Source organism: Balaenoptera ricei, chromosome 2 (genome assembly GCF_028023285.1).
Source record: "Balaenoptera ricei isolate mBalRic1 chromosome 2, mBalRic1.hap2, whole genome shotgun sequence".
In the NCBI taxonomy this organism is placed as follows: Eukaryota; Metazoa; Chordata; class Mammalia; order Artiodactyla; family Balaenopteridae; genus Balaenoptera; species Balaenoptera ricei.
Window position 1 is genome coordinate 70,614,672 of NC_082640.1, and position 23,904 is coordinate 70,638,575.

At 38.1% G+C, this 23,904-nt stretch overlaps 1 protein-coding gene and 1 non-coding gene across 2 annotated transcripts; one reads left to right on the forward strand and one right to left on the reverse strand.

The window, feature by feature from the left end:
- Window positions 1-1,523: 1,523 nt before the first annotated feature.
- On the reverse strand, window positions 1,524-19,788 carry RAB11A (RAB11A, member RAS oncogene family). The gene is made up of 5 exons (XM_059912976.1): window positions 19,603-19,788; window positions 13,077-13,272; window positions 12,620-12,813; window positions 11,574-11,654; window positions 1,524-3,266 (listed from the first exon to the last, which is right to left on the reverse strand). The coding sequence occupies exons 1-5, from the start codon at window positions 19,640-19,642 to the stop codon at window positions 3,127-3,129; spliced, it is 651 nt and encodes a 216-aa protein (XP_059768959.1). The 5' UTR covers window positions 19,643-19,788; the 3' UTR covers window positions 1,524-3,126.
- A 339-nt stretch (window positions 19,789-20,127) lies between these two features.
- Window positions 20,128-20,199, forward strand: TRNAQ-CUG (transfer RNA glutamine (anticodon CUG)). The gene has a single exon. It is a non-coding gene; the product is annotated as a tRNA-Gln (tRNA).
- The last annotated feature ends 3,705 nt before the right edge of the window (window positions 20,200-23,904 follow it).

The following is a 23,904-nucleotide window of genomic DNA, read 5'->3' on the forward strand; positions in this document are numbered from 1 at the left end:
TTCTGTATTACTTTATTGTTACCATCAGCCTCCCACAGTTTCTTTAAAAGATTAGAATGACAACTCCAGTTTATTCGGCGTATTGTATAGATGAGTGAAAAAGGTGACCTGTCAAATCCCAGGAAGGGATGCAGCACCAGCACTGCCCCAACCAGGAGAACAAAAAGCAGCTCTTTAGCACTAGTTTGACTGTTATGCTAACCCACTAAACGTTGTGGTGAAAGAAGGTCCTTTCGTTGTCTTTGTTCATTTTTTTTCACACAGGGAATAGATATCCTTATGTACAGTCCTTATGCAAAATTCATATTTTGTTTTGAATTTTTTTCTCAGGCTTATGATGTTTGTGAGACATAAAATAACTAGCCTCCATTTTTTTCCTCTGTTTAAAAAAAAAAAAAGTCTCCAGAAATTGAAACCTAACAGGTTGGAGTAAGTTCTTAATTATCCACCCAGCCTTTGAATTATTCTGCTTCTGGTGTTGGCCAAAACTGTCTAAATAGTAGAGCTTTTTTTTTTCTTTTTAAGGTAGATGGAAGAGATTATCACAATAGCTCAAACCACTGAGAGGGTTTGCATTTTGTAAATATAAGTCACTGAGGACAAAAATTAAGATGTTTATTTCCCCAATGATGAAATAAATATGACTAGCTCTGATGGGCAATCCAAAGTCAAGAAATCTAACTTTCCTGCAGAACCCTCTGACAGAAGTCACCAACTAGCACCCCTTCTTAGAATTACAATTTAGCACACTCAGTGCAATGGCTAAAGAAACTTACCCTTACAGAGTAACAACTACTATTAGAGAGAAATCATAAATAGCATTTTAGAACAATGACATACAAGTTAAAATCAAGATGGCTAAGTGACTTTTCAGGACAATACAATAGGTTTTTAAAAAATTCAAAGTTAAAATAACTGAAAAGCAAGGTCAAAAAGCAAAATACTTCTAAACTACCTTAAGCCCTAAATTGTCATAATATTTAAAAACTTAATGTTTCTTACTTGAGACAGTCTGTCTCCTGAGACACTATTCAGAATGAAGACACTTGTTGAAATGCAATCAGATTCATTTTCTACTACTACTTAAGGTTTCTTGGAATTCTCCCAAGATCCAACCATGCACAAGGCAACATTAAGTCTACATTTCGTAAAAATTCAAAGTTACTTTATTCATTTTCAATTCACTACCTAGTTTCTCCTTCTCTTAAATAATTTTGTAAAAAATTTACTACCAATTTTGAGTAAAATAGTGATGGAGCCTCTTGGGTCTGGTGACACTGTTACATACCAAAGTACAGAGATTACTTTCGTAATGTTTTTGGTAATATTCAATACTTTTTCCAAGAACAGCATAATTGAACTATATGTCTAAAATCAAAGCTGAATTCACACAATGATGCCTCCAATTCAATTGTTTACTCTGTAATCCAAGGACCTATGCTCTTACTCATCAGAAGCAAATATTCCATGGCTACATCCAAAGCACTCAAAGGAAAAATATAATCTGACAACATAAAGAATAGTCCCCCTATAACTGTTTATTAGAATGTGAATATATTCCAAATCAATAACTAAAAAAAAAAAAAATCAAGTTACAGAGCATGCATAAAATACAAAGTAGCGATTTACAAATAGATAGTAGTATCTTCATAACCAATACACCAAAATAATAAAATAGCTACAGAGAAAAACTAAATTGACTAATCACAGCAATGCCTTCCGTGCACCCCACACGTCATGAGCACCGCAAAAGACAGAAGATTAACTATGAAACATAGTCATCTATGCAAGCCCACACACATGTATATTTTGGGGATATTCCACCATCCTGAATAGTATCACTTTAGTTGACACAACTTGCAGAACACTTCAGAGTTAAGTGCTCAATACCATCCACAAGAAAACAAAACTAAATATTAGTGTGCACATTTCTGAATGAGAAATGAGTTGCTCCATTGATTTCAATAATGTAGTGGAAGAAAACTTTCAGGTTTGTACAATGCCTAAATGCATTCTATTTAACTCAAGGTACTATTTCATCTTGCGTACTAAAAGAATACATGCCTTTAAGTGGTACCACTTGAGCAGAAATTAACCTCTCACTGTACTCTTTAGACATACTGAAACCAGATTAACTGGACTATATTCCATAATATACTGCAAAACTCAAAAATCAGCATTGTTAAAATAATTTTCCATACCTGCTGGTGGATATGGTGATAAAACTAGGTTGCATTTCATTTACTGGAAGGTTTTAAGATAAAATTAACACTTCACCATTGGATACTAAGAGCATTAAACCAGTTATTGCCTGAGCAATAAAATGCCACACAATCTACTGCTGGGAAATTAGAAAAGTTAAATGACCTGGGCTGCCTGATTACCGTAACAGAGGCACCTCATGTGGAATTCCACCAGTCTCTCCAGTTCCCAGCCTGCCAGGCAGCATTGTTTAACATATGGCCCCATAACCATACTGCTACTGAAATCATCACAGTCTTTTGTGTTTATTAAGATAATTCTTGTCCAGAAAAAAGTGCCCCCCTCTCTAATCAACTTTGATGTTTACAAAAATTAAAAAACAAAATTTACTAAACTACTATTAAGGCATGTTAGAAACTGACTTCCAGAATAATGGAAAATTTTCAAGCTCTCAAAGTTCTGCTATGTTTATAGGGCAATTCTTAGATTTATGGAAATATACACTGCACTGAGAGAAGAGTGTATTAATTATAAGCTGCTCTGTGGCAAAATGATAGCTTATTTCTACAGTCTTCTTAATTTGATTTAATCAAGACCAACAGGTCTGAGCTTCAAGGGATCAAGTTATATTATGTCCTACAGTGACAGCTTCCATGATGAAAAGTAAACAGTAATTGAGGAATCCAAACATTCAGTTTATTAAACTAAGGCTAGTGAAGCCATAGCATGAAAAAAAAGCTGCAGTCATTCGGGACAAGTGGATGATTTTATAAAGCTAAAATCTAAAGACTTAAGACATGGAAAAATTCATAAGTATGAGGAAGTAATAAAACACAAAAATGACCACAAGAATTACAAATATATTTAAATCTCAGACCTGGGAATTGGACTATACACAGCCTTCTAGGGGAGAAGAGAAACGCCTTATATGTTCTGACAGCACTGCACCTTTGGCTTGTTTTCAGTGGTTGGTGGAACATGAATAGGAACCACATTGTTGCTTGGAGACATGTCATTTTCACGTCTGTCTGACATTTGCTTCTGGGAAACAATGCGGTATATCTCTGGGTAAAAAAAAAAGAAACAGCAACACCCAGTGTGAACAGACCCATAAATCGTTAATAAAAAAGATACACAGAGGCAGAAGTTATATTCATAAGAGAAAAAAATGCAAATAAACTGAACAGAGACTGCAAATACTCAAAGTTTTATTTTCAAACAGCCACTGATTCGAGTCAACCCATTATTTCACAACAATTTCCCTTAGGGTAAGAAGAGAAATAAAGGTTTTCCATTTCAGAGGGAAAGGTTTACCAATCAGTTAAATAAATCTTGGTCTAAAGAGATTACACAGTTTATGGGCTTAGATCTAAATTTCTACCCTTACCAAAAAAACCTACATACATTGACACTGTACCACAGAAAAATATTTAAATCTGCATTATCAGACACAGTAGGTATTTGTGTTGGCTACATAGGGAAGCATACAACTTCATAAACAAGTCAAAATCCCAAAGGACTCTTGGAAAAGAAGAGCGGAAAGATAATGTTTATCAGTGTCTCCTGAACTAAAGTTAAACTGTAATGAAATAATTATTCAAATCAAGCAACTTAAGATTTTCTATGACACTTATCAAAACTAATTGTTTAGCATCTACCTCTTCCACTAAACAAACTAGTGGATGAGGAATGTCACCTGCCGAATCAGTAAACAAAGGATGATGGGCCATCAAGCCATCAGCCACTGCAGCTGCCCCCCTCTCCCACGGTGCACCCCGAGGGAATTCAGGATGGAGAAAAGTAGGATACTGGCCCTAGATAGTTAAGGTGCATATCAAAGGAATAATTTCAATGAGCCCAGACTCCTGCATCTTCCCATACAAAGAAAAGCCCTAAATTCATTAACTTGAGATGTCTGGTTTTCTTTAATTAACAGTAATCTTTTGATGTTCCAGACTACCTAGTTTTTGTTCAAGAAACTCCTATATATCCTGGTTCCTCCCTTACCTCTTCCGAACAGTCTCTCAGAGCTATCTGAGAAGCTGCCTCCCGGGCTTAAGTCCTCAGCAAGTCCGCCAAATAAGACATAATTCTCAACTTTTAGGTTGTGCATTTTTTTCAGTCAACAAACTATAAGGACCAAAACTGTATCTACCTTATTCACTGCTGTATCTCCAGCATATAGTAGGGGTTTGATAACTAAGTACACGAATAAATGTTATTAAATTCCTCTACAGCCAAGTATCCTTATTTAATATATTGTATTCGGTCTTACAGTGCACTGCCTAAAAGTAGCTCCCTCTGACTATATAAACTCCTTACAAACAAAGAATGTATCTTATCTTTGTTCTCAAAGTGCTCCCTCCAAAAAAAAAAAAAAACCACCCTCAAAAGGTAAGGGAATTCTAAAAATGGGACAAATTGACATGATATGCCTCCTATTACGATGGACTATGAAGTATAATATATTCCTATGAATGACACCTGTGTATTCCTACCAAAAATGTTTAAAATGAATTTATCATGAGGAAACAGATAAATCCAGACTGAGGGACATTCTATAAGACAACTGGCCAAGACTCTTCAAAAAAAGTTACTGCCACAAAATACATTTAAAAGATGAGAATAAATGCTTTAGATGTGGGCTACAGCCCACCTATTTATATTAAATATACGTTAACCACCTATTTAAATTAAATAAACACAATTCAAACTCCAATTCCTCAGTCCAATAGCCATATTTCAAGTGCTCAATAACAACCCGTAGCGAGTGGCTACTCTATTCAGTACCCAGATATGTAACAATTCCATCAATGCAATGTGTTTTCCTTGACCGGATCCTAGGTTTAAACTGTAAAAACCAAATCTATAAAAGACATTATTAGTACACTTGGAGAAATCTGAATATGAACTTGCACATTAGATAATACTATGTAAAAAAAAGTTATTGGATATGATATACGGTATTGTGATTATGTAGGAGAATGCCTTTTTCTGAGGCGGTAAAATGCTCCAGTGGTTAGTAGTAAAGTGCCATAATGTCTACAGTTTGCTTTCCAAAGATTGAGCAAAGGGGAAGAAAAGTATATTTATACATATAGAAATAAACCGAATGTGGCAAAATGTTAATAACTGAGGATTTTAGATGAAAGATATATGGGTGTTCACTGTATTACTTCTGTAATATTTGAAAATTTTAAAAATATAAAGTTATGGGGGAAAAAAAGAAAGTGGAATCATATTTTCAAATGTACGAACATCATTTGGATTCTAGGTTGAACTGTTAAAATTTGAGACAGGAAATTTTAATATTGTTTGGATAATAGAAGACAATAAGGAATTACTGCCAGTTTTTAAATGGTTTTGTTGTTACAGGTTTAAGTCCTACCTTTTAAGTATACATCATGAAATGTTTACAAATGAAATGATGTAATATCTGGGATTTGTTTCAAAATAACGGGGGAGGGAGTAGGTGGAGGAAAGATTGGCTCTGAACTGACGGTTGTTGATGGCTACATGGTAGCTCATGATAGTATCCTACTTTTCGTATGCTGAAAATTTTCCATAACAAAAAAGTTAAAGAAAAGGAAATGTATTAACTAAATTAATACATTTTTTCCAAGTTAAAAACTAATTTCCCTAAAGTTGAATAACAGCAAACTGTAATCAACTGAACATGTAAACTAACAAAAACACTGACAGCTCGTGTGCCTTCTCTTATGCTTTTTTGGGGGAAGCAGGTGGCTAAAACTTATGTTTCAGAAGGTTGACAGTAGTCCAAAGGTGAAGAAGCACCAAGAGAAAATATTAGATTCCAATAAAGAAAGGTTACTGACTAGAGTTTTAAAAAGAAAAAAAGATATGCAGGACGTGGGGTCTTCATTTGAATTCTTTTCATTAAAAAGGGATGGGACCGGGGCTTCCCTGGTGGCGCAGTGGTTAAGAATCTGCCTGCCAATGCAAGGGACACGGGTTCGAGCCCTGGTCCGGGAAGATCCCCATGCTGTGAAGCAACTAAGCCCATGCACCACAACTACTGAGCCTGCACTCTAGAGCCCGCGAACCACAACTACTGAGCCCGTGTGCTACAACCACTGAAGCCTGCGTGCCTAGAGCCCGTGCTCCAAAACAAGAGAAGCCACCGCAATGAGAGGCCCGCGCACCGCCACGAAGAGTAGACTAAGAAAGCCCGCGTGCAGCAACGAAGACCCAACATAGCCAAGAATTAATTAATTAATTATTTTAAAAAGAAATTTTAAAAAGGGATGGGACCAGTGTCTAGGGTAAAGAGAAAGACAGTCATTCAATCAGGCTAGTGACTAAGAAGTAAAGATAATCATCAACTTACTGTAAAACTATACCATTCATTCTTTATTCTTTATGTTTTCTCTCTAATCCCAAACTGGAAGGCTCTCCTTTCTCAAGTGCAAATGATTAAATGTGACCCTCTACAAATTTAACTTCTTTACAAGTGGTTTTGAATATTACGTTAGGGGAACCAAAACAAAAATTATTTTGCAGGTTCTTAAATAAAAAGCAAATACTGTAAGAAAGGAAAAAGCAGAGTTCTCAGAGAACACAGAAAGGTAAATAATTAAAGAGATCTCATTACAAGGAAAGAAATTTGAGCAGTGTTATAAAACTGCCTGCAAGTACTGCATACTGTTTTGTAGAAGTAGATTATTACTACATTGCTCCAGTCACCAAAAAGATGTCCGCTAATAAAAATGCCACCCAAGGCAACAAAGAAAAAGGAAAGTGTTGATCAGAAAATTAGGAGAAATTTTTTCTTTCACTTAGAATGGGCACTAAGAAGCTACACAAGTAATTTAACATCTCTTGTGGCCGGGTGTGTCACTTAAAAAAAACTTTGATAAGAAAATATAAAGCAGGTACATTCTAGCTGGTATCTGATTAGAGAAGGTTATTTAAGTAGGGGGAGGGGAACAGGACTAATAACTTGCTAAACCAGATGCAAATATTTTCCTCTTTCAAGGGCATGTTCTCCTTTAGAACCAAATGTATGTGATATACCAATTCCTGTGCAGACCCTTTTCAAGAAGTCCAAAGGACAGGTAAGGTTAGAAAGAAAAGGGATTCTGCTTTATCGTTCTTATATCAGGATCTCTTGTATGAGATCTAAATATAAAGTAAAATATTAATATAAAATAGCTTTAAATATAACCGAGTAAAGTTAAATAAACGACATATGCCTATTTCTACTCTAATGGAAGTATGAATCAAGTTTCAAAGTACATTCTAAAGAAGTTAAATGCAATAGCTCCAAATTGGGGAACAAAAAAAACTAAAATTCCTCAGTCCCTCCAAAAATTGTGAAAATAGCAGAGACCTGAGTTATCCTACTACAGCCTACGTCAGAATTTGTTAGACCTTCTTCAAACCTACTGCTCACCATGTAAGTTTCTTGAAGGTCAAAAAAATGCTCTGATTCGACTGACACAAGGTTGCCACATGCAAAGAATCAAAGCCTGATTAAAAGAGCCTCACTACTCCAATAAAATTAATGCCTGAAAAACCCTAGCCTCACTTTTAAGAGATAATATGCTAAGTGAACTAAAATTCTTTCAACCAGGACTTCCCTGGCGGTCCAGTGGTTAGGACTCCATGCTTCCACTGCAGGGGGCACAGGTTCAATCCCTGGTCGGGGAAATAAGATCCCACAAGCCACACAGCACGGCCAAAAAAAAAATTCTTTCAACCACAGAATTAAGAATTTAGTCCCCATACTACAAAGATGGCTTGGACTTATTAATTACACGGAGAAACCTGGAGAACATCATCATAACCAACATCACCAGTAATTAATAAGACAAACCAATATCATGAGCCTTCTGATATGATGCACTGAGAACACTTTTGTGGTATTCCTCCTGAAAATACATAACCAGAACTGAATCACCAGGAAACATAAGACAAACCCAAATTGAGGGACACTACAAAATGACTGACCCATACCCTTCAAGAAAGGTTAATAAACAAAAGACAAAATGAGGAACTATTCCAGATTAGAGAAAACTAAAAAGAGTTATGACAACTGAATGCAATGTATGATCTGATTACAGCCTGTCTTTTGCTAATAAGGACATAATTGGAACAGCTGGCAAATAAGATCTGTAGCTTAACATTGATGTGGTACTATTATCTAACTCTCTAATTTTGATCAATGTACTATGGCTATGAAAAGACTATATCCTTGATTTTAGGAAATACACGCTGAAAAGCACTTAGGGATAATGGGCAACATGTCTGTCACTCTCAAATGGTACAGGAAAAAAACAGTATTATTTATATATTTAGAGAGAGGAAGAAAAAGAATAAAGCAAGTGTGGTAAAATATCAACATCTGGGGAATATGGGTTAAAGGTATTTGCAAATACTTTGTACTATTATTGCAACCTTTAAGTCTGAATCTGTCAAAATTCAAAGTTAAAAGAAAAAATTAATACAGTATGGAAAATATGGATTAATAACATCCCTCAATGAACTTGAGGATGAAATAAAACAAAGCTGCACTGAAATTTAGAGGCTAAGCAATGTATCAGGCTCACTCATGCACTAACCAACTACCTCCTAAATATACCATCAGCAAAATTATGTCATGAAGTTACTGTCAAATTCATGGATGTCAAGAATGGCATGGGTCAATTCTAAAAAAAGCAACATGGTTAACTTTGAAGTAACAATGGAGATACATTTTCTAATACATAATTTTGCATCTTAAAAAGTAAAAAGCTATTTTTTTCTTCCAGCAACATCAAAATACAACATAAATGCTCCCTTAATACCGTTAACACGTAAGGCAGAATTAAGCCTAATGAGAATACTGTTCTATCTCCTGTTTTTTCTATGCATTAATACTCCCACTATTATATAGAAAAGTTTAGCACAAACATCCTAACACTTGCAAAACACAGATGTCTGCTGCCATATGCAGTGATCTCTGATCCCACAGATCAACACTGAGATTTATTACAGGAAGCTGAGGAAATAGTGGCTATATAGAGAGGAAAAGTGGTAGTACTAAGTGAAGCTCAAGCCTTGTTTGCTTTCAAGCTATATTAATTAAGCAGTAACAAAAGCTTAATCAAGAGTGAATTTTAAGGGAAACAGCCAGATGTTCATCATTCAGGACAAAACAGATCAATTTTAAGTATATACCACTGCTTACTGATTAGTTCATGTTTGAACTGATCATAAGTTCAATGTTACAAAATGATACATAAAATAGTTAACTGCAGATGGAAGAAAACACTTGGCCTCATTTTCACTCAATATGAGAATAAACGGGCTATAAATTGAAATCAGAATGGGCTAGAATTGTAGCAGAGATTTGATAGGACATAAAAAATAACCCAACAAGGACTAACTAAAGTTTTTTCAAATGAGGTTTTTCAGAGGCCTTAAGAGACTCACAGACTTTGAAGATGATTTAATTCACTCACGTTAAGACACTGAACCTTAGGACTAGGGAGGTTCACTGACTTTAGTTACACATGGAATGAGAGCAAAGTGATAAAAAGTAAAACCTACAGCTCCTGGGTCTCAATTGAGTATTCAACACATTGACCCAAGAGAAACCACGCAAGTGCTTAAAAAGGAAAAAAAGTAGGATTTGCAGACATACTGCGTATTCAATCAGATCTTGCTTGTTTGAAACAATCTGCAATGAAAGTTGACACAAAGATTCTAAAAGAAAGCTACTGTGTTCCAAAAACCGTTTATCCAACCCTAGCACCAGTCCTTTATTTACTATTTTTCTGATAACAGAAAAGAATTCTAATAAACCAGGTATGTAAATCATCAATATAGTCTATTTTTAATGTTTTTTTTTCATACCTTAACTGCTATTTAGCTACCGATATCAAATATTTACAATGTACCAGGGACAGCTAAGTATTTTACATGTACAAACTCATGTACTCATTTTTGGAGTCTAGAGTAGATGTCTCAATGACAGACAATTCTTTTCTATGAGTTAGGTTATAGAGACAAAAACCTTTAAGTCACAACATTAACAGTCAAGTCAAATCATATCACAAGGTATTTATAAATACAAGCCCTTACTTGAAAGAAAATAACAGAACTCCCAAAACATATTTCAACTTTAAATACGAAGAAATTAAGGGCTAGAAAGGTTAAGTAACTTGCCTAAGATTATAGAGCTAATTAATAAGTGGAGGAGCCAGGACTAGAAACCAAGTCAGGCTTCTAAGCCCATGTTCCTAAACCCTAAGTTTTATTCCCTACATTTTTACAGTAAAATAACATTTAAAAGCTAAAATCTGTTGGTCTCCAATACAAGTGCTGCATACGAAGAATAAAAATCTTCTTACATTATAATTGGAAGCTCATTTACTTAACCATTTCTCCATATATTTTTAGAACACCACATAAGATCACTATATATTAAGACTATACTCTAAATTATGAGTTCTTAAAAGTAATATACAGGGACCTCCCTGGTGGTCCAGTGGTTAAGACTCCACACTCCCAATGCAGGCGGCCTGGGTTCGATCCCTGGTCAGGGAACTAGATCCCTCATGCCGCAACTAAGACCCAGCGCAGCCAAATAAATAAAATTTTGTAAAGTAATATACATTCTTAAAGTACTTAAAAACAACTCACTGAAGTGCCTATTAGAGGGTTAAGATTAAACTTTCAGATGAATTGTTCATTCTATTAAAGTCAGGGTAAATATGAGTCAACATAAATAAAATGTCCTCTTATCCCTGAGGTTGACCTGGTCTACACATCCATATTCCAAAACAGCATGAATTTTTTTCCTTTCCCACTACCTATTTAAACTTTTCAGTATGTAATCACTGGCTGATTTTCTCCACAGGTGACACCTTGCTTCTTATCCAATAATAGATCATGGCAGAATTTTACTTTTTGTTTTCTCATTTAAGTTTTTAAGAATATATTTTTCCCTGGGTGCTTCTATAACAAATCAGAACCAAGAATGCCTTTTCTTTACTGAATTTCAAAAGGGCATTCGTATCTTTCCATAAATGGGATCTCAATATTTATCTTATAAAAAGTACCATTAAGCATTGTTTTGTGCTTATGACCATGAAATATGGGATTCATGGACCAAAGTAATAACAGAAGTAAACAAATTACTTTCAAAGTATTTTTCCCACTATAAACCAGGTGAATTAGGATGATTAAAGCTCAGCAAGCAAGGGTTGTAACTAATTTTGTACTCTAAACAGGTCTTGCGATAGTAGCTCTCAAATGATAGTCATTCTCAGTGTGATTTTATAGTTTAGTTTCCTGATTAATTTGTTTAAATTTCCTTCCTAATACTTCAAATTCCCACTGGTATAATCTAAAAATGCAAGTCTTACCTGTCAAGATTGTCTGAAAAGCAGCTTCTACATTTGTAGAGTCTAGAGCAGATGTCTCAATGAATGACAAACCATTCTTTTCTGTGGGGAGACACAAAAACTTCAGTCTTGTCAAATTTTAATACAAGGGATGTATTAAAGCCTTCAAAAGGAAAGTAACATAACTTTTTTAAAGCCCAAGACCTCCCCAACTTCTTGAGGAATAAGAGCACATGTTACTTCCACTTTAGTAGATTAAAAATGACAGCAAGAAATTTTCACTGACTTCTTAATTAAAATAAATACTCGTTACATCTAAATACCACCACTAGCAATGAACAACGCTAGGCATAATGTAGTAAACTTATCAAATACTCAGCTAATTTCATCCCTTACTGGGCTTCTCCCCATCAACCACATAGCTATGGTATGAATGTGGGTGGGTATATGTGATTCACTCAGATTTCTGTGACTGTATTATGTGAAATAAAGCTTCTCTCCTAGAAAACTGAAAAACTGTGACAGAAAATTTTATTCACAGCATAATCAATAGTGGAAGGTCACAACTTTCACTAGTCAAGAATGTACAATGTTGCCTTCTAGTAGGCTGCCCCTACCAATACGGAGTCAATAGATAGGCAGATCCTCTATAAAGCCAGAAAAGTTACAACTCCTAAGCAGCTACATCCCTGTTGGTCCTTGACCACTCCCTGGGCCACTACTTTTCCGACACACATAGAACAAGCCTTAGTAAAACACAGACATAATGGAAAAAGGCAGGAAGCACAGAATAAACATAGATTTCATCTACCCGTTCCAGGGAAAGAAAAGAAGACAGTATTAATATTCAATTTTTGGCAGCAAAAACTCAAAATACAACAGTTTTAATAACTCAAAGTTAAGCAAAAGAGTCGTACAGTCATCACACACTTTCAAAACAACGATACTTGTTAAGCGTTCATGTCTACCTTTCCAAAACTACTGTAACCGATTACCCTCATGGGAGGGTTATCAAAACTGCAAGAAATACAGAATCACTGTAATATCACAGAATTCATATCACTAACCTGCAAAAGCCCTTGCTTCATCTGTAGGAACCGCCCTGAGATGGCGCAAATCACTCTTATTGCCCACAAGCATGATAACAATGTTACTATCAGCATGATCTCTCAGTTCTTTCAGCCATCGCTCTACATTTTCATATGTGAGATGTTTAGCAATGTCATAAACCAATAAGGCACCTACAGCTCCACGATAGTATCTGAAAACAGAAACATGTATTTAACTATTAGAAAACAACCACAAGATGGAAGAGAACACCAGAAAAGACTAAGTATATGGAATATATATATATATACACACACATACACATATATATATATTTTTAAACACACTTATAAATTTTAGAATCCTAATACCGGAATTCTTTAAAGGAAACAAAACAGTACCTTTTCCCAATACCAAAAGTCAGCTAATTCACTTTGGTAGCCTATTTCACAGAACTTAAAAAACTATGAGACTTACGCTGATGTTATAGCTCGGTATCGCTCTTGCCCTGCCGTGTCCCATATCTGTGCTTTTATTGTTTTCCCATCAACCTGGATGCTTCTTGTTGCAAACTCTACTCCAATGGTGCTCTTGCTTTCAAGATTAAACTCATTTCGAGTAAATCGAGACAGGAGGTTACTCTTTCCAACACCAGAATCTCCGATAAGGACAACTAAAAAGACAAAGAACTTAATGTCAGATGAATGAGGCACACACATTCACAATGCCATCATGTTTTAAAGCAAAAAAGACAGGGCATCTGATTTTTAAAAAGGGATGAGGGTGGGGGTGGAGCTGAGTGCCCATGTTATCAATCGATAAAACCAATTTATTCTTTTTAATGTGTTTCTACCTGCATAGTGACTTCCATACATCATCTGCTTAGCACAGATAAAGTATCCTGTCTCACACATGCAAATTTTAATCATCGGTCTACTAGGCACTGATGACAGGCTAATGCATTAATTTAACAATCAACGCTATACCAACCTTACTACCTTAGAAGGTAATAACTTGAAAGATAAATCCTAAACCAAATGAACAATTTGTGATATGAAAATGTATTAGACATGAAAGCAACAAAGGATGTTAGTGCCTTAAGTATGTTCTACTTAGTCTCATCAAAGCCTGGATGACCTCAGGACTCATACCTAGGCAAAATGAAACACACGTAACACAGAAGGCATCAAGTTTATAAACTTTGCCACCCAGATCACAGAAACTACAATGGCCCTTTCATAGTTACATTTACCAGACTGGCAGGAGACTAGAGACCTCTCCAAAAACAAACACCCCTCTAAGTTTAATAGGGGCCCTAGAAAGCTGACTAATAACTCTGAGTCAAAGCCAAAGCAAGGAGGGCCTACACTTTTACTTACGACTTAATGACTTTAAAAAAAAAAAAAAAAGGTTTGATTAAATGAATTTATTTCCTATGATTACTATAGGAGGCAGTTTATTTACTAGCTGGATACAGTGGATTCTTTTTCACCTAAGGTGATATTACACTTCAAAAACAATGGGGAAATAGGCAGTCAACTTGTTTTAAAGCATTTCTATCTGAATTTAAAGAACAAATGAGTTCACACGTTTATAGAATCTGAGCTTGATAACATTTTTTTCCTTGGTAAAAAATTTTATCAGGATTTTAGAAAATATTATACTTATTCCTACTGTTGACTACTAATGCTACTTCTTAGTTCTTATTAGCTAATTGACTTAGATACCAGGACTAGATAATCAAACATGAAAGAATAACACCAGGAATAAGACCATGCCTTACTAAATAGACTGGTATCTGGTAGTGGGTGGCAAGGGCAGTGAAAACTGTGGGAGCTCACTGCACTCAGGTCAGAGGGCAGAGTCCATTACACATTCCTTCCTTGCTACAAGAGCAGATATAAGCTGGCCTCTGGACAGTCTTGAAGAGAGTACAATTAGCAAATGCATATCTTTCTGGCCTCCTCTATCAGCTGATTCAGCAAGAAATCATCCCAGCAGCAGTGACCCCATGCAGCAAAATGCATAGTTATTTCTAGTTATATAGTCAATTAGAGGTGTCAGAGGTACTGCAGCAAACACAGATAATACAGTAAATGCTTTAATTTGGATACCAGGGAAGAAGATGCTACGGTCATGAAAGTAACGTACAAAAACAATGCACTTCCAATTTTACAGGATAGTTGGTTGATATGTTAGTTCTCAAGGTCCCCCATTCTAGATGTGAAATGAAATCCCAGTTTCAGTAATCAAGTCCACCCTATTAGCAGGGTGTACTCACGGCTGCCTCTTAGTGTAAGAGGCTGGATGTTCTGCTGAGGAAAACTCCTTTGAATCTTTTCTGGCCCCACGCTAGCACTGAGGTATAAAAGCCTCACTTGAAGTGGGAATAGGAAAGAAGGGGAAAACCAAAAAGCTGAACATTTCTACTGCATAGGCACTCAGATACATCAGATACATCGATTTAGAAGCCAGTCATTTAGTTTAAAGCCAAAGAGCAAGACATCTAGAATGATAATGCCTTTGGAAAATAAATAAATAAATAACTCAAAGAACGTTTTCTCCATCTCACAAAAACTCTAGTACTTTCAAATTTTGGTCTCTTGCCTTTCAACCTCCACTTTAATGATTATGTTCAACATCTCCCCATCCTCAAATCTTTATGCCATCATAAAAATATTTAGTGAGGGCATGTTTTCCCCTTGATATAACCAATTAATTTTAACATAAAATTAGTACCCTTATCTGAAAATAATTCAAGATTCATGAATACTTTATATAGTATAAAATAGTTATCTCAACTAGACATGGACAAGGCTGACAGAATTATGACTAGCAACCTGTTAAAGGATTGTATCTTAAATGACAACAGAAGGTATTGGCTCTTTAAGAATAGCGCTGCCAAGATAATGCTGAGAAATGACACACTAAGGAAAGCTGCTTCTATTCAGTTGCCAAATGAGAAACCACACCAAGAAAGGTTATATTTAGGCTAACAAAAAAATAAACAAACTTGAATGGATTAAATTACCTAAACAACAGAAGAGAATTTACTGGCTATGATTTTTTTAAAAAAACAAAAACCGGTAAGTTCATAGACTCAGACTTAATTTCTAATCAAAACAGTTTCTCTCATTAAGATCACAACACTTAATTGATTTTTTTAAATGAGACAAACTATATGATCACATCCTATAGTTCAAGAAAGGAATTTGCAGTTTTTCCTATACTTTCCATAATTAGTATCTTAGGTTAAAAGTAGTTCCACTTTAAACATTTTATAACTATAGCCATCTACATAACATATATATACGTGTGTAAGCATAAATTAAATAACAGCGTCTGTATATGAAACATGTATCACATTTCTAAAATAACCTGATAATATTCATTACCACTTGGTTAACCTCATCTGCTGAATTTTACGTATCATCTCTAACATCTAATGCTAAATTTGGTTCATTATATATCAAATACTAGGCTGCTAAATGCCATAAAAACAGAATATACATATTAACTGACCGTTATTTAACAAAAATTTCCAACTCTTCAACCACATTTAGTTTTACACACTCTCTTGCAAACTAACGTACTGGACTAAAATTTAATTCAACAAATCAATCATAGTATCTCAGACCTAAAAGTTATCACCTGAAGGAGTAACTGATAATTTTCATACTGGCTTTTATAAATAAACTTGGAGATCTTTCTACTCTTTCAACTATTCATAGTCCAACCTCACCAAGTCTTTAAAATTCAATAAGGCTGAAGTCTAGACAAGTTTTTCTAGATTCAGCAGAACCCAAATTGCTCAACCAAAAGTTGTGAAAGAAAACCTATCAAGATGCAAGACAGCAAAGTTCCTATGATCGGTCCCACTGGCAATCAGCTGACGGTTAATTACTACTGACCTTCAATGAGACTGAAAAGAAAATGGTGTAGACTATGTATCCAGGTATTTTCAGAAAATGTGACTCTGACTGAATTGGTGTCTACCACAATATTTGTAAATAGGAACTATGATTGATTCACACTTCACTTATGTGTCCCAAAGGGCCTTAACCACATCGTGTGTAAATATTTGTGGAATTAAAGTTTTTAAAAAGTCAAGTTTTAAAAAATAAAATTAATTCCCCACCTCCACCAAAAGTCTCACTGTTGAACTTAACTAAAGATTAATGTTCAAGAACAAATACATAGTTTAGAATAATGCTCCTGCTCTCCCCACATTACAGTCCCACTTGGACCACTCCATCCTACACCAATCAAAATATCCCTTCATTTTCCACTGGTTAAGAGTTACAAACCAATTTACAATTCCCTCAACTCTTAAGTTTGCTAGGTAAGCATTCTCCCAGCTAGACAGCTGCACTCATCTCAGGGAATAAATCCATGTAGAATGAAACGATTTAAAATGACATTATTGTTGCTTCACTTTAAATTATAATTGTATAAATAAGAAATTGGCTATATAATCATCACAGAAGTTAAAAAGTGACTCATATCCTTAAGAGCTTTAAAAAAAAGTGGAAATCTTTCTCAGCAGAATTTGTAAAACACCTTATCCAACAGCAAAATGTACAACACATGAAACCATAACCCATGGAAATATAAAACACTTTAGGAGGTCCTAGTTTTAAGTTTCTTTACTAATACTTAAACTCTCTTACAGTTATAGATTTAAGGTTTAAAAAAAAACCGATGAGAACCATAGTAACTTCTTTCACATTATTACCATTTATTGAGTCCTCACAGAAGCTAAAATTTTACAATCAGTCTCATTTAATTCTCACAACAGCCATGAGAGGTTTTTTTTTTTTTTTTAATAGATGAGGGAACTGAAGCTCAAAAAAGTCATCTTTCCAAAGGTCACAAAGCAAATATAAGACCTGAGTCAGTATTTGAACCCAGGCCTGTGTGATTCCAAAGCCCTGTGCTCTCTCACTCATTGTTAGTAGGATGGTCTAAACCCAAAGCTAAGTTAAAATTTCTTAAGCCAATCCAGGATACTGAGTATTCTTTGTGAGAAAATAACTGACTTCTATAACCAACATTCAAGTTCTAAAACAAACAGGAGAAATACTCTGATAGTCTATCTCATCCTAAATTAATTACTTCAAAAGTAGCTAGCTGCCCACTGCCCTTGCACCTTGTTCAAAAAAACAAATCTCTCTTTAATGACTAAACCCCAGTCTCCAGGGTCTCATTTAAGTAACTGCACCAGACCTCAGATGCCTTCAGCCAAGAGTGTGCAAACTAATCCATGTTTCTTTTTTGTATTTGTAAAATGCATTAAGTACCCTCTTCTCCATAAATGGCTTTCCACTATCAGGGGGGTGGGAGTGGATACTGAAGGTACTCACCCTATATAAAAATTTCTGGCCCAGAAGAATAAGTGGTGATAAGAGCATATCATCCGCTAGTGTGCCAAGATTTGCAAAGTATTGGTAAAGCAATGTTTCCTGCTTGTTTAGTCAACCATTCTTAGCACCCAGTGGCACAGTCAGAAACAGTCACCAAGCTTAACATTCTTTTTAAACTCCACCCTCCACTGTAAAGCTTTAATAGCAATGGCTTCTTCCTCCTTGGTAATGATCTTTGTTCAGCATACTACTGATGGCTGCCCTGCTAATTCAGGAGCAGAGAAAGACCATCAGAGAGAGCGCATTCATCCAACAAAAAAATCATTTAGTGTACTCTTCTCTCAATGAAAACTGTACCCGTTATTTTTGATTAAAAAAAAAAAAACTATTTCCATTCTTTCTGGACTAACCAATAAGCAATTCTTTTTTTTTACTCCCCACTCTCCAATATGTTTTGTCCAAGTGCACTACATGTTTCCCTACCTTATGAAAAATATTTAATTTGACCAAAGAGCACACAACTTCCCCATGCCGGCCCCACCCCCACCTTTGGGAAAAGGTATGCGGCCAACTAGGACTCTTCCCTTCCTGTTCTAAAAACACCAAAAGGTTGGATCCTCCCAGTGTTGCAGCAGGAAGCAACCAGTCCACAGCGATAAAGAAAGCTAGTATTTGTGCAGCGCACAACCTTTCCTGCTCAGGAACTGGGCCTTCAGGTCTGGCAAGGATAACAGCCACCACCCATCCGCAACCCCTTCTCTCGAGCAGAGTCAAGAGCTATCCCAGGCTGGCTGCCGCTGGGAAGGGAGGGTAGAAGAAAAAAGGCTTGGTGGCAAGTCACATCGGTCTGCCGGGTCACTGCGACAAGTGCGCGCGTGGGTGCTGGGACGATCCCTCCTGCCCTACCCCCCCAGCGTCGGGGTCGCACACGAGACGTGGGAGAGCTCTTCAACCATCTGGGGAGGGAAGGCAGAGAAAGAGCTACCAATGCTGAGGGCAGTGCGAGAAGGTTACTGACCGAGAGAACTGTGGGGCGGGTGGGGGTGGGGGTGGGGCCGCCGGCCCGTGCGGCTTTTTACCAGGGCCTGGCCCCGGTCATGGAAGAAGAGTGCTAGGAGAGGCGTCTGTCCGAGGGGAGGGGAAGGGGCTCTCCCGAGAGGAACGGGGGGCGGATAAGAAAAAGACCTGTAATGGGAGCGTGCGTCGAGGGAAAGGTGAAGAGCGGAGGGAAGAGCCTGTCAGAGGGGCTCAGGGAGGGTGTATACTGAGGGGGAGGGGGCGCTCAACCCGAAAAGATGGACGGTGGGAGGGGCGCCCCTTTGAAGGGGCCCTGGAACCCGGGGAGGAAGGAAGGCGATTTGGGAGACGGCAGCCGGCCGCGAGAAGGGCGCAGGGAAGGGGCTCTGAGGCGTCCTCAGGCCTCTAGGGAGGTCGCTAAGAGACCGCTGTGTGGTGAGGATCCCCTCTGTGACGGGAGGAAAAGGAGCTGAGCTGGGAGACCGCAGGACGAACCGCACACAGAGGAAGGGCTGAGGAAGGCCGATCTCAGGGCAGGGGCAGCCCGTGGGCGGGTCCCCCGGGAGTGTCCCGGGCCCCCGAACTGGGACTCGGGGGAGATGTTCGAGAGCCCGTGGCCTCACCTTTGAAGAGGTAGTCGTACTCGTCGTCGCGGGTGCCCATTGCGCGGCCGAGAAGCGAAGGGGCGGGAGCAGCAGTGGTACCGGTGGGACCAGGGGGCGTCGCTGCAGGGGTAAACCGAGCGCCGAGCTTCAGCGGCCGGACCCGGTAAAGAACCCCTCCCTGCCGCTACGCCACTTCCGGCAGGCCCCCGCCCCTAAGGGGAAGTACTTCCGGGGAGGCGGTGCCCCGCCCCTGAGCCTAAGAAGGGCGGTGCTCTCGGGTTTCGATTACGTTTTCAAATTCTCGTCCCCCCGCTCCGCCCCCCACCCCGGGAGGTTCAGAGCGGATACTGAGTCCTGAACTCCCGGCTGACCTTCCTAGCGGCTGGTCTCCACACTTAACGGTCTCTCCCTCATTCCACGCGCCGCCATGCCGCGAAGCGGGGCGCTGGGGAGCGCTTCAGCACTGTCTCTGGCGGTTGGTTTGTGGATGGGGGCAGGGTGCTTTAAGGATTAGAGAGCCGAAGGCGACACTCTGAGCGTGGCGGTTCCATGGTGTAATGGTTAGCACTCTGGACTCTGAATCCAGCGATCCGAGTTCAAATCTCGGTGGAACCTATACCGCTAGATTTTTATGTTGTTTTTTTATCCTGGCCACGCTTTTATAATTCATTTACTTATTCACTAGGTGATTGTACACCTACGGTATATGTGTCCTTGAACTAAGTAGGGAGAGAATGTCACAAAATAGTATCTTTGCCCAGGAAAACCAAATACCTTTCCCTCTTCAATTCTGTACTCTCTGTCACCTAGGTGTCTCCTAAGTAGCCTCTGCTCTTCGCCCCCCCCCCCTTTTTTTTTAACCTGGGCCCTCTTCAAAAGCTTCCATGAAAGCTGATTCCTTTTGCTAGGATTTTCAACCTCCAACTTCATTCAAGGGCAGGCACTTCTCACTCCTTTTCTCCCGAAATCTCTCAAACCTTCTCCAGACGTCATTCAGAGAACCTCGCCCACCCTCCTCATCAAGATTCATCAAGAACTTCTTGAACCCTATTTGTCATCCTCTAAGCTAAACCTGGTTACATAATTATTTAACACGCAGAGCAAAGGATGGCAATTTCCATTTTAGCAGAAATGTGGATGAGGCGACTCAAGTGATTTGCCAAAGATCACGCAGCAGGGCCTCCCTGTATTTGAAGAGAGTTTTTGTAATGCCAAAAAGCTTTTCCCATTTATTGTCAAACCCCGCTACCACCTATGTGCAATTTAGACTTTTGGGCAAGAGTGCCCGTAGTAAGCAGCGTAATGGCTCCCCAAAGATGTCCACTTCCCAATCCTTGGGCACTGTGAATATGCTAGGTTACATGGCAAAGGGGAATTAGGGTGCAGATGGAATTAAGGTTGCAAATCAACTGACTTTAAAATAGGATGATTATCCTGGATTTTCCAGGTGGGCCTAATGTCCTCTCAAGTGTCCTTAAAAGTGGCAAAGGGAGACAGAGGAGGTCAGAGTGATGTGGTGTGAGAAGGCCTCAACCAGCCCTTGTGGCTTTGAACATGGAGAAAGGGGGCCAGGAGCCTAGGAACGCAGAGGCTTGTAGAAGGTGGAAAAGGCACACACACAAAAAGAAGAAGATGGAAAAAGCAAGGAAATGGAGTCTTCTCTAAGGCTCCCAGAAAGAACACGGCCCTGCTGACACCCTGATTTTAGCCCAGTGAGACCCATGTCAGACTTCTGACCTATAGAACTATAAAATAATAAATTTCTGTTGTTTTAAGTCACCAAGTCTGTGGTAATTTGCTACAGCAGCAATAGAAAACTAATACAGTGCCATTTTCAGTGCTTTCCATGATGGTATAAACCAACAGAAGGTTTACCTAAGGCCTAGATACTGCCTTGTGCAGGGGTGGTCATTATCCACACTGGGGGAGATGCAGAATATTACTCAAGCAGCTAAATATTATGTTTACTACAGATTATTTATAAGACACAGTCCTAGCACTATTCAGGTGGGTAGACAAGGTAGACCCAAGAAAGGTGGAATATCAATAACAGTTCTGAAGGAGTAACTAATGAGAGTTCTGGCAACAAATGCCAGAGTTCAGAGGGACTGAGATGACTAGGAAGAACTCCCCAGAAGAGGAGGAGCTAGCATTGACTCCTGAAGGAAGAAGCAAGTAAGGAAACTCATTCTGGAAAATGGAGGAAATTAGATGATAAGAGCATGTTAAGCAAGGCCATTAATGCCAGAGGAATAATTATGAACTTTTTCCCTTAAGTCATTGTTTCTCAACGTGTGTCCTGAGAAGGTCAATAGCATTCCTCAGAAGAAGGATTGCATGCTCAAATAAATTGAGAAGCACTATACACTGTCTCCCCGCCTTTGAAGTTCCCCTACCACTGGTGTCTGAATATTCCACTCTGAAGAAAAATGTTTTAACTGTATTGAACACAGCATTTCCCAGATTCACCTGTGAACAAAAAAAGAACAGAGTATCATTCAACATCCAGTTATACAAGGGTTAAATCACAACCCACTGCAGTCACCCACAGTGCAACAGTGCACCCTGAGGAGAATTCAGGATGAAAAAAACTGGATGAGGCATTCTGTGCTTTGGCTAAACAGCCCCTAGATAATTAAGATGCTTATCTCAGGAAAAATTTTAATGACCCCAGATTCTTGCATCTTCACATGCATAGAAAAGCACTAAAATCACTAACTTGAGATCTGTTCTTTGTGATTAGCAGTAATCTTTAACCAAGATCTGTGCTTTGCTATATGTATTTCCTAGCCAAAAAATTCATATGTATACTGGCTCCTCCCCTACCTCTTAAGTGCAGTTTCTCAAAGCTACTTTGAGTCTGTCTCCCTGGCTACAGTCCTCAATAAGACCCTGAATAAAACTTAACCTCACAACTCTCACGTTGTGCATTTTTCTTTAAGTTGACACACCAAACCACAGAACTCTTTTCCCATGGAACACCTGTTAGCATCCCTCTGAACACTTTGGGGGAGCCATAAAAGATTTGTGGACAGAGGGGTGATTGAAGTAAACCTAGTCTTAGGAAAAGTAAGCTGGCTGTGGACTGCAGGACTGGGGTGAAGAAAGACTGGAGATGTGAGTATCAGTTAGAAGGCTATTGAGGTTAACCAGACACAAACTGGTGTAGAAATAGAAATGAGGTGTAGCTATAGGAATAGAGAAGAAAGAAAAATCAAAGGCTGTTGTGGAAAAAATGGTGAATGGATTCCATGGACATAGGAGAGAATTAGGACTTTACTTTCTTGTTTTGGGGAAGAGGGCTAGTAATTGCTTGATGTATCTTTTTTTAATCTCTCAAGAGATATAGGAACCTAAAGTAAATGACTTAACCTATACAGAAATGTAGATTAAATCCTTAAAGTCCTCCTCCACTTCAATTCCTCCTTCAAACCCAGAGTAACTGCTACATTTTCTTTTAATATATATAAAATCAGGTTATGTGATAAATTCCTCATCTTGAAAAATCTTTCCACACTAGTCCACATAGATTTAACTCATTTGGTGCATAGATTTCCTTAGCAAGGATATACCATAGTTTGTACAACCATCCCCATTCCCTAACCCATGGATATGGCAGATACTGAGGATTCACTAAATTAAAACTTATTCCTAAACTGTTTCTTCCTTGCCCACTTCCTCCTTAGAGGCTAGAAAAGCAAATATTCATTTTCCCAGCTACCCTACAATATTTTATATACTAGTATAAAAATATACTAGCAATATCTTGGACTTCCCTGGTGGAGGAGTGGTTAGGACACCCAATGCAGGGCACACGGGTTCGATCCCTGGTCCGGGAAGATCTCACATGCCACGGAGCAACTAAGTCCGTGCCCTGAAACTACTGAGCCTGCGCTCTAGAGCCTGCAAGCCACAACTACTGAGCCAGCATACTGCAACTACTGAAGAGACCACGCAGCAACAAAGACCCAATGCAGCCAAAACATACATATATATATATATATATATATATATATATATATATACTAGCAATATTTTTAATTTTTGCCCATCTGGTTTGCCCAATAATTTCCACTTCTCCGATAACCAGTGAGTTGTAAACATTTTCTCCTATGTTTAATAGCCAATTTATATTTCTTCTGTGAATTGCCTGTCAATATCCTTGGCCATTTTCTTTTTGGGTTGTTTATCTTTTCTTCTTGATGTGAAGGATCTCTTTATATATTCTACCTTTTAATCCTTTGCCTGTTATATATATGTGGCACAAATATTTTCTCCAAATCTATCACCTGATTTTTAATTTTATTAATGATGCTTTTT